Source organism: Cucurbita moschata, unplaced genomic scaffold (genome assembly GCF_002738365.1).
Source record: "Cucurbita moschata cultivar Rifu unplaced genomic scaffold, Cmos_1.0 Cmo_Scf00016, whole genome shotgun sequence".
Taxonomy (NCBI): Eukaryota; Viridiplantae; Streptophyta; class Magnoliopsida; order Cucurbitales; family Cucurbitaceae; genus Cucurbita; species Cucurbita moschata.
In genome coordinates, this window is record NW_019268532.1 from 4,373,310 (window position 1) to 4,385,664 (window position 12,355).

The 12,355-nt window shown below is 36.0% G+C and overlaps 1 protein-coding gene across 1 annotated transcript; it reads right to left on the reverse strand.

Moving 5' to 3' along the window:
• Window positions 1–2,590: 2,590 nt before the first annotated feature.
• On the reverse strand, window positions 2,591–3,457 carry LOC111454649 (probable carbohydrate esterase At4g34215). The gene has a single exon (XM_023096143.1). The coding sequence runs from the start codon at window positions 3,455–3,457 to the stop codon at window positions 2,591–2,593; it is 867 nt and encodes a 288-aa protein (XP_022951911.1).
• Between the last annotated feature and the right edge of the window lie 8,898 nt (window positions 3,458–12,355).

Here is a 12,355-nt window from a genome sequence, read left to right on the forward strand (position 1 = left end):
GCTCTTATGCCTAGCTACCAAAGGTACGTCCCTATCACAAGCTATTTTATCACAATGGAGTTATATTGACCTCAAATGGCTGAAACAAGGGCGGGAATGGCTCTAGAAGGGTCAAAAACCTAGAAATCGATATACTATTCGAATGTCGAGCCGCCGATCCACGCCGTCAAGCCGCCAGTGGAGCCGAAATCAACGGGCTGCGAAGAACCCTAACGGCGCAAGGTTTCTGGGCGCGCCTCTGGTTTGGGCTGAAAAGGAACGAGGCCCAATGGTGGTGTCTGAGCGCGGCCTGCGAGGTGTGGGCTGCACGCCAGCCGAGATGACCCGCGCCCGCCGCTTCGTCTTCCTCGCCCGAACACCTCAGTAGCCCTAATCGCGGGCTTGGCTGCTGTCACCTGTGGAAGCGTTGTCGTTCGTCCATCTCCGGTGGCGCGTCTGTCCCCCCTTGCCCAACGTACACTAGCACCTGCTCCTACCTAAAGCTTGCGGCGTTATTGATCTCCCAACCCGATCTAAAGTCTCGCGACGTTTTCGATCCCTCACTTAAACCCTTCGGCTCCTCCCTCACAGGTATGACAGTGACTCAAAAAGGAAAAGACGGCTACCAAGTTACCTAGGGTTTAATACGCATTAATACGCCCCGGGCAAGGCATGCCTCACTAGAAATCTCACGATTTCCGGCGAGATTTAAGGAGTTTCCCATTTGTTTTTTTTCGCCTTTTTGAAACCCTTACCGTTACACCTATGTTCAACATTTTTCAGATAAATGTAAGAGTTTCATGTACGGATGTCACGACCTAGAATGGTTGCCCTTGACCTACTGAGCAACATTTTTCAGGTAAATGCAACAACCCAAAATGGTTGCCCTCAACCTATTGAGCTAAAGCTCGTAAAGAAACTCTAGCGAAATTCCAACTCCAAATGGCTGTTTGGAGTGAATTTCCCTCTACTTTTCCCCTCTAACTCTCTGACTCGCTCCTTTTTTTTTTCCTCTCTTTTTTTTCTTTTCTTTCTTTTTTATTTTTCTTAGTCATTAACAATCTAATTTAGACTAATGTACACGGATGGTAAAATGACCAATTTGCCCTCGGACTTTGACTAATTTTCTCAAATTTTCACTATTTAGTATTCTTTATTTTTCTTGAATTCCTGAGATTTATGTAAGCAGTTTTCTCTTTTACCTCATCTACAAATTCCATCTCTAAGATTCTTAATAAAATCCAAGAAGTTAGATTTTAAAGAAAAAACCAGGTTAAATATTTCGAGGCTGAGTGTTACGAATTCTCCCATCCTTAAAAATTTTTGTTCTCAAAAGCTCTAATGCCCAATTACAAGAGTAGGACATTCTCTTGTCTACTTTCCTTACCTAAGTTGCTACATTGTCTCGTTGGTAACTCTACTTACACATGACTACTGACATCCTCTCGTTACACATCAACCTATGGATGATGAAGATGTATCAAACTATATAGTCCTCTTGGAAACAATTCCTCGTTTCCCTGTCCTTGTACATGTTTTCAACAACTAGGGTGCTCTTAGAGGTGCCCCACCCACCCTTCTAGGGTTTAATGGTCACAGCTAGGGCTTGTGTCATCCAACCTTTCAACAACTAGGGTGCTCCTAGAGCTGCCCCACCCACCCTTCTAGGGTTTAATGGTCACAACTAGGGCTTTGTCCGGGTTTAATGGTCACAACTAGGGCTTTGTCGGTCACAACTAGGGCTTTGTCCGAGTTTAATGGTCACAACTAGAGCTTTGTCATCCAACCACGTGACTTCAAAATGTCATGAAATCAAAAATTGTTTTTTAGAAAATTCTAGAAGGAAATTTTTTTGAAGGATCTTGAAGGACACGTAATGGAACTTGAAGGACTATTTCCGCATCTCCCTAACCAAATCCTCCCACAGTAGGATTACTCGTTAATTGTTGCCAAATCCTCCCACATTTGGATTACTCGTTAATGGTTGATCTAGTTTGATAGATTCGCTATTCGCCATCTGAAACAAGAAGTTCTGGTCCTGGAGGGATGGTCGAATAATATCAACCACTTTACACTCATTCTATGGTTATTTCATATCCTCCTTTTTCTTTTCGTAACTTGGTTTAGATTCCATATTTGTCATCTTATATCTTTATTTCCTTACAAAAAGTAATCATTTGGCAATAAAGAGTTCTAAGGATATTTTGGTCATTTCTCCCTAATCATTTTGGTTATTTCTCCCTAATCATTTTGGTTATTTCTCCCTAATCTAAATGGCCCGTTAGAGTTTATTTGGTGGATTAAGGTGATAGTTACTTAAATCTCATAAACAATAACAACTAGGTTTCTCTAAACTCTTTGAAAGATAATATTTCAATGTGGATAATTTCATTTGCCTCATTCGATATGCGCCCCTCAATGCATCTAGGTTATTATTTTAATTTTGATCTTTAAGAACAAAATTTGATTATTTTTAATTATTTAAAAAGAAACTTCCACAAAAGTGGAGTATTAAGTATGTTATGGTTCAACAAAGATGTGGTTTAAATGATTTTATTGAGATAGAATAATAGATCAATTAATAGAGATTAGAGAATGACACATAATAAGATCATAGTAAATGACCATAGTGGGCGAGATATGTGTCTGCCAACCATTTACCCAAAACAATCTCTGTTTCCGTATTAAAATGACCACGATCCCACGAAAAGCCTTCAAATGTGGTAAAGTTTACCGGCAACTCTCGAGAGTCGATAGTAATGATGTCTGGAAGCTCTTTTTGGACTGCATCTTCAGCTGCTCTCACTGCCGGCAAGTTATGAGTATCGTGCTTCATAAAAAAGTCATAAAGGGATATCTTAACAATAATGACCGGTAAAAATCTAGGTTTTATATCATTGCGGATGTCGGTGATGAACTTCTTTAAGTTGTCTTTGTATCTTTGAGCCGTGTCATTCATAGCCGCATCGCTTTCCCCTTGATACCAAAACAAAGCACGCACAACTCCACCTTCTTTTTCTGATGTTTTAATTCGTTCAATGAAATTTTGGTAAAAAGTTGCACTAGGATTGCTAGGGTTTTTCATCCATTGTTCAATTAAAGTGCCACCCCTAGCACAAGGAACTAAACCCACGATGCCTGCCTTTTGTCCAGCTTTTTCTTTGAACTGGTGAGCAAACGGTATCCCCGGACCAATCCCTGGAGTGTGACTAATGTCAATCCCCAAATGGAGAGGTTCATGTGCTATCTCCCATTGGCGCTCAGGGTTCAACCGTAGGATGGATGGGTTGGATAGACACTCTAATGGGACCTTTCCATCCCACACAAGTTTCCCGTTTTGAATTTTCTCTACCCCACCTCGTCCAGCCATGTTGCTCTGACCGGCAAGGATGAATATGTTGGTGGGAGAAGTAGCCCCGGAAAGGGAAGGGCTAAACAATATCATACACAACAAGACTGATAGTTGCAGCAAAACCATTTTGACCCCTTGTATATGCAAATAGACACAGAAGAAGAAAAGTATGAAGGAATTAAAAGCTACTTAGCTTTTAGTGTATGTGCATTTTGTGTCTATTTGCACATACACAACTACTCTCCCGTTAAAACTCTTATCACTCTCCTTCTATTTTATAATTGATCTATGCTTCTCCATTCCTTTGTGAATGATCCTCACTTTTTATACTTAATTTTGATTCTATTTTTAATATTATTTAACTTTCAAAATCAGTTTCAATTTCTCAATATTTGTGGATTGAGAGTATTTTTTGATCTTAATAGTCTTAGATCATACCTAATTTGTCTAATACTCTATATATAGAAGTATAAAAATAAATTTTCAAATATGAATTTTATTATTTTATTATTTTATTATTCTTATTATTATTATTATTTATCAATCTCAAATGCCTTTTTCAATAGAATAAAAGATGGGATCTTTTGACATTAAAATATTAGAAGATTTAAGTTTTGTTTGCTCCCCAAATAAACTCTAAGCTCCTTCTTCTAAATGGATGAATATTGTAGGTTAAATTAAACCAAGTAAAACGAAACCTAGGAACGTTCGACCAAAACGAGAATAGGAGCACGAAGGAGAGCCTAAAACGTTAATGAGTTAGATTTGATGAATTTTTTTGATGCATCAATAACATGTACTCTTTGGCTCTATTTATGTGCTATATTTAAGTTATAAAATCTGAATGAATAATGTGATATATGTATGTACTTTCTTTTATCTTTGATGATGACTGCGATGTTGATGTGACCATGTTTATGCCGTTTGGGACACTATGACGTATCATGTTTGATAAGAATGAATGAAATACCTTAAATATGTATGTACGTCTCATATTGAACTTTACAACATGACTAATGCGGAAGTATTGTACATCATTTCATTGAACGATAATTTTTAATTGGGATCTAGTACATGTTTAATGGGACCACATACATGCAATATTATTCGTGTTCCTTTTTAATTGGGTGTTAGTCCGCAGTCACGCCTAGGGGGTATGTTAATTAGCCGACGTAGTGATTCATGCAGACATGTATGATCCATGTGTAGAGATGTATTGCATTCAACTCTACTTGGAACTGGAAGTAGAGCCCAAGGTATTAGGTCCCATCAATGATGTACATGTTGTATGTGAATATATTGTCACTTAATATTTTAAACACGGTTCCAATAACTTTCAAACTTTACAAAGTCATCAATCATCATTACAAATCTACATGGTATTTGGGAATCATCTAGATCATTAATAGAAGATAAGTTATCTTAGGAGCATTAAGGTTATTTTACAATTTTGCTTGGTTTAGTACTTAACCTTATTGAATGACAAAAAAAATTTTCAGATATAATCTTAACATGCCATAATATGTTTAACTTAAAGATTTCATGGGTAGTAGAGTTCATTTAGTAGGTTATTTTAATGTTACTTAAATTTCGAGCAAATCGATCGGTTAAGGGTCTTAACTCACAATTCTTGATGTTTTTCTTTCATTCATACTTAGTTTAAGGTTCATACTAAGATAAGTAATTCCTATATATATTTCTTAAGAAAATTTCAAGTTGGTTATTTACCTCGTCGTCAACGTTAAAGGCCTCCGTTCTCAAGCTTCCAATAGCCACCTGTGGTCCTCCCCATGCCTCTTTTGCTGCTTACAACGTGTGCAAAACAACTCTGCATGTGCTACACATGTCACCAACTACCTCCACTACAAGTCAAGTATCTCAGTGAACAACTTCTTTTTCGACAAATTGGCGAAACCAAGGTTAACAAACAACACCCTAATCTTGTGAGTGACTAGAACCAACATCCAATTTATCATCGCCCTGAACACGCATGACACTTCCCTCTCGTGGATTTACTACGCCATTGGTGACTTGAATTCGTCGAATAGGGACCCATGGTTCATCTATATGTACAAAATGATGGACAATTTATTTTAATCATGTTTGTCATCGAAGGCGAATTTGACGTCAACTTCATAACCACCACCAATGTCCTTGTCTTGAAGATGATCAATGTCCTCGTATTGAAACATTAAGAATGAAGTCATATACTCTTTTTGTCAACATTCACTTACTTTGTGTTTACTCGTAATAAAATCAAATTAAAATCTAATGTTTAAGTTGTATGAATGAATCATTCATTCCTTCACATTCAAAAAGAGGTCAAATTTATTTTATTTACTAATTAGGTATATCATTTTGATCAATGGTATACCTAATATGAAGTAAACAATTCAGTTATTTATTGTGACATGTATATTGTATGAGTAATAAAATCCATTTTAGGCATATTAGTTATATTGATGATATATCTTGTACGAAATTACATTGACATACTTCAATGTAACGATCCTAAATTTCCACATACTCAGAGTTGCTACTGTAACGACCTAAAATTTTCTACTTAATTTAAGGTCGCTACTGTATACGTACTATAAACATTGAATGCGGAAGACTTCATTTAAATTCCATAAAACATAACCTTTAACTTAAAACACAGCCATGAACTTACGTGTTTCGAAAACATCTTTAAAACGACACAACAAAAGAACAAAAGACTCGAAATAAAATAAATAACGTTTAAGGTTAAAACATCATATTCTATCCTAAGTCTAAGAATATAAATGCCACTATCCTATGCATGTGCCATGATCTTGAGTTGCGATGCCGTCGTCAGCCGTACAGGAATGTCTTGCCTTAACTTGAAAAATGTAGTAGCACATGGCTTGAGTATTTAAAGAAATACTCAGCAAGTGACCCCACTATTGGGTTAAATGCAACAATCACATGCAATGAAATGATGGGACTTATCTTTTATTTCGTTTCGTTTCGTTTCATTTCATTTCGTTTCGTTTCATTTCGTTTCGTTTTTCCTACGGTGCAATCCTAACGGGTAATCGTGGACGTATACCATATACTCTACACGCAGCCCATACGTACGAGTATGGGCTCACCAGCTAGTTCGCACACCGCTGCGCCACTGTCCATAGCTGGTGGGCATGCTCTGGGGGCCCACCGGGACCCGTTAAAACTAAAACCGTCACTGCAGCACTATATAGGGCATAACGATTGTTGTCCTGCCATTTAGATGTACGCGTCCGTACCCTCATGATGGGATAGGGGTATCCCTCAAATGCATGATCACACAATATGCATGAGGTCCCACTAGTCCTACAGTCATCATTTAATGAACATAACCTCGTGTCACGTTTTCATGCTTACATGCCATTCTCATTCTCATTTCGTTACATATCATTCATATTCCTAGCGGGGTTATGTATCATACAATTTACCGTATTTCATGTCATACAATTCATTCAGTTACATTCCAATACTCATACAACAAGTCATAATCGTACAAGGGCCACACATCGTCACATGCATTCATATCACATCAACTAAGCAGAATAAATAACATACATTCACGTTCACATGATTTCGTACTTAAGCACAATAATCTAGCATACAATGTATCATATCATAACCAAGTCATAACGTAAACACTTCATAGTCATATCGTTCTCTAACTTACCATAGCCTTAACATTCTTATACCTATCACAGACATATCATTACGTGATGTACCTTAGTCATATCGTCACAAGAACGTACCCTAACGCTATCGTTCTATCAATCTATCACAAACCTATCCCTTTCTACCCATAACCTAACCGTATTCTTTCATCAATCTCTCCTATCCATAACACTCCGGTATTTAACCTAACTCTAACATTTCATGAACGTATCTTACTCCTATCGTTACATTTCGTTTTGTGCATCCTTCTCGTACCCTATCTCAAACATATCCTTGAGCACATCGTATCATAATTATTATCATACAAACCACATATTATAACATAACATAACATATAGGAAGCATATCGATTCACAGACAATTTACACATATCAATATATATGACACGTACAAAACCATATGGCACGTGTCAACATCAAATATAACCATGCCGATAGTAAGGTCACTTACCTGGATCGCTTAAGTCATTGTCACAAATATGTCTTTAATGAAAGTTCGATTCCGTTCTTTGAAATCCGAGTCAACCTATACGAGCTCATGACATCAGTTTCAAGTATGAACCCTATAAAATTATTTCCCTAATTTACATTGGCCATCTTAAAATTCTGATTTTTTTTGTTAGACAAAATTTAAATAAGCTCCCTGCCCTTTGATAAAAATTCTGATCTTTTTGGTTAGACAAAATTGAAAGGGGCTCACTGCACTATTATATTTCCTTTTATTGTTAAATACCGTTTAACAAATATTTCCTCAATCTCTCTCTCTCTTTTTTTTTTTTTTCATTATTGTGTAAACATATATTACTGGCCAATTTTAAGTACAGGATAGATCTTTTAGTTTATAGATTTGCCACCTAAAATTTTTATTGAATCTAACCTTATAACCTTATTTCATATAATTAAAATGCTAACAAAAATTTAATAATTGTATATGGGATCTGATTATTAAGATGGTAAGATAGGGAGGAAGATTTGATCATAAATTAATTTCTTATATCCATAATTAAATTAATTTCTTATAACCCTAACTAAATTAATTTCTTATCACCATAACTATAAGGAAAAGGATAATTAAAATGCTAACAAAAATCTAATAATTGTATATGTGATCTGATTATTAAGATGGTAAGATAGGAAAGAAGATTTGATCCTAAATTAATTTCATATAACCATAACTAAATTAATTTCTTATCACCATAACTATAAGGAAAAGGAAATCTGGGAAAAGAAAATGTGAGATAGAATTTTACCGTAATAACTGACAAAAATCTCTAAATCTGCCATCCTTCAAAGCCATTTTACTCCTCAAATCTGACCATTGTTGTTTTCTGTTTTTTTCTTTTTTGCTGTTGGTGTAAGATGGGTAAAGGAGAGATAATTGTGGGAAGCCATTTTACTCCTCAAATCTGACCATTGTTATTTTCTGTTTCTTCTTTTTTGCTGTTGGTGTAAGATGGGTAAAGAGAGATAATTGTGGGAAGGGATGAGAGGTTAGTGGAGACAGCGAAACATTTTTTTTTTAATTTTAATTAATTAATTAATTAATTATTATTATTATTATTTTAACTTTTTATTTGTTTATTTCTTTATTTATTTTTGGGCTACTAACGTCTCATGCTCATCTCTAATGCGGAAATATAACTCTTAAAATGAACATCATTTATAACATAAACTTCGAAAATGGTTCAAACAACTTCTTCTCTGGAAAACACATCATGGTCTTACGTGTTTAAAATATAAAATCCTGAAATTTAAAGAAAATAAAAACAAATACAAAATAATTTAAAACAATGAAATGCAAATCAAACTATTCTAACCTAAGACTAAGAATATAAATGTGAGTCTACCATTGAAAACTCCTCAAAGTAGAGTTATATCAAGTCTATAATTTAAAACAATGAAATGTAAGACTAGAAATTTATATGTGAGTCTACCATTGATAACTCCCTAAAGTAGAGTTATATCAAGTCTATAATTTAAAACAATGAAATGCAAAGCAAACTATTCTTACCTAAGACTATAAATTTAAATGTGAGTCTACCATTGATAACTCCCTAAAGTAGAGTTATATCAAGTCTATAATTTAAAACAATGAAATGTAAGACTAGGAATTTAAATGTGAGTCTACCATTGATAACTCCTAAAAGTAGAGTTATATCAAGTCTATAATTTAAAACAATGAAATGCAAAGCAAACTATTCTAACCTAAGACTATAAATTTAAATGTGAGTCTACCATTGATAACTCTCGGTAAATTAAAGTTATATCAAGTCATTTTATAGTTAATTTTTGTAACAAACTAGTTTTCACGCCCTTATAAATGGTGGTTTGTTCTCTTCCTCAACCAATGGGACATCAGAATGAATGTAATGGATTGGATAAAATAAATAAATAAATAAGGGAGTCGTGGCAGGACCGGAGTTTTCGTTTGTGTCCCACAAAGTGTAACAGCCCAAAAATAAATAAATAAATAAAAATTATTATAAACAAAAAAAATTATTATTATGTAAAAAAAAAAATAATTAATTAATAAATAAGTAAATAAAAATAATTATTCCCCTCCCTCCACTATAGTTACTTTCCCAATAATCTCTCCTCAACACATCAGGGTTCCTGCAAAAATGAAAAAAAATGTCAGATTTGAAAAAATAGAAATGCCTGCATCAAATTTATAGGAGATGGGTTTGCAGAGATCATGGATTTACATGGGAGAGAGATTTGAGATTTTTCTGTTATATCTCAGATCTCCCCTTCTTTATCCAATTATTTAGTTTTATTTAGTAATTTAGCTCGTCATAGTCAATAGCAGAAAAAAATAGAATCGATTAAATTGGCCAAAATAATTGCTAACCTAATTGAAAAGGTAACCAACAAAAATAAATATGAAAGTTAAACAGATTTAATCGTATCAGAATTTCTTCTCTCCTACAAAACACACACAAAAAAAACAAAAATAAAAAGGGAGGGTTAAACAGATTTAACATATCAGAATTTCTTTTCTCCTACAAAACACACACAAAAAACAAAAGTTCAGATTTAGTTTAGTAAGAGATATTTAAAAAAAAAAAAATTCAGATTTAGTTTTGCTACTGAGGGATATTTTGCTCGAAAGAGATTTTGCATTTGAGAAGGTGAGTAGTTTTCCTTTTATTTTATTTAATGATATTAAAAGTTATCCTCAAAATTGAAAGAAGGGAAATACAGTAAGAGACAGGGAGGGAAGATTGTGAATATAATTGAAATTATCTGGAAAATGTTAAAAGAGTATTAAACACGGTAAGAGAAAGAGTATTAAAAATGGTAAGAGAAAGAGTATTAAAAATGGTAAGAGAAAATAGAATATCTGGAAAATGTTAAAGAGTAGTAAACAAGAGAAAATAGAATATCTGGAAAATTTTAATGGGTTTAGATGGTTTGTATGAAAATAATAGTATAACAAACATATATAAATATTTCAAGACCTAACTTAGGAAAAGACTCTAACGTTCGCATGAAGTATAACACATGGATCAATATAAATTAGAGAAACAATTTTGTAGAAATTCAAACTCGAAACTGATGTCATGGGCTCACATAGGTTGACTTGGAGTTCAATGGACTTTCATTAAGGATAACGATAGAATCGAACTTTCATTAAGGATATATTCGTGACAACAACTTAAGCTAACTAGGTAAGTGACCTTACTATCGGCATGGTTATATTTGATGTTGACACGTGCCCTGTGGTTCTGCACGTGTCATATATATTGATATGTGTGAATTGTCTGTGGATCGATATGCTTCCTATATGTTATGTTATGTTATAATATGTGGTTTGTATGATAATAATTATGGTACGATGTGCTCAGGGATATGTTTGAGATAGGATACGAGAAGGATACACAAAACGAAATGTAACGATAGGAGTAAGATACGTTCATGAAACGTTAGGGTTAGGTTACATACCGGAGTGCTATGGATAGGAGAGATTGATGAAAGAATATGGTTAGGTTATGGGTAGAAAGGGATAGGTTTGTGACAGATTGATAGAACGGGATGTTTTAAACTTAAACGCTTATTTATTTTATTTCTCGTCTTTTGTTGTGTCGTTTTAAAGATGTTTTCGAAACACGTAAGTCCATGGCTGTGTTTTAAGTTAAAGATTATGTTTTATGGGATTTAAATGAAGTCTTCCGCATTCAATGTTTATGGTATGTATACAGTAGCGACCTTAAATTAAGTAGAAAATTTTGGGTCGTTACACAAAGGGCGGCCGAAGTCTGGGTCGTCAAGGAAACTTGATCTCAACCTTTAGCCACCCCAAGACACCTGCAAAGAAGAAAAAAATAAGTGAAAACGAAGAAAGAGAGAAAATTCGACGAACCTCTAACGAGGCCAAACCCTACGAAATCAACGTCAAAACCTCCATTTTATGCAAGAAAAGTAATCACAGAGTCTTTTACACACATCAGGGATAAATTTAGGCGAGTCCTACACATTGTACACCGTCGACAAGGGAGACGGAACGTCGGATTTTCGAACCCTCTCAGATCCGGGAGTGTGAGGCCTTTACAAACCAAACCAATACCAAAAACGGAATTAAGGGAGAAAGAGACTCAGAAACGGAGGAAAAAAGAGGAAAAAAGGACATTGAAACGACATTAACGAGGAGAGAGAGAGGTCGCCGGAAAAACGCGAGCAACCGGGTGGAGAAGACGAAGTCCACCCCAAGGGCTGGATCCCGCGACCCGAACCGAGTCCAACCACAGTAAGCCAGTCCAACACCCGACGACTCCTGCGGCCCAGACGCCTCAGCCCAAACTTGTAGGCTCAGTTACGGCCTAACCCATCTGCCACGGCCCGAGAGCAAAAACCCAACCGACCCGAGACTCGACAAGCCCAGTCCAACACCGACACGCACAGCCCAGCCCACCTACACGTTTCCTTCAGCCCAGGCCGGCCCGTCACCCGCGACGCAACCAAAAACCCGCGTGTGACCTGACAACCTGCGCCTCGACCCGAGACCACTGCACACGCGTTGCCCTCTGGTTGTGCCACGTGGCACATTTGCAGCGCAACACCTCTCGGCTTTGGCAGCTTAATCGGCTCGACGGTGGCTTATTCGGCTCGAGAAACCTGTTTCCAACCTATTTGTCACCGTTCTGACCCTCCCAGACTTAGTTTCGGCCCTTTCGGCCCCGTTTAAGGTAAAATAGATCATTTTAAGATCGTATTTCACAAATTCAAGTTGGAAATTAGTTATGTTTGTGAAATACTAACGAAGGCGTCAAATGATCCAATAGGAACCAACCACCAGCAGAAGCGTAGAACGTTTACGAGGAGCTAGGAGCTT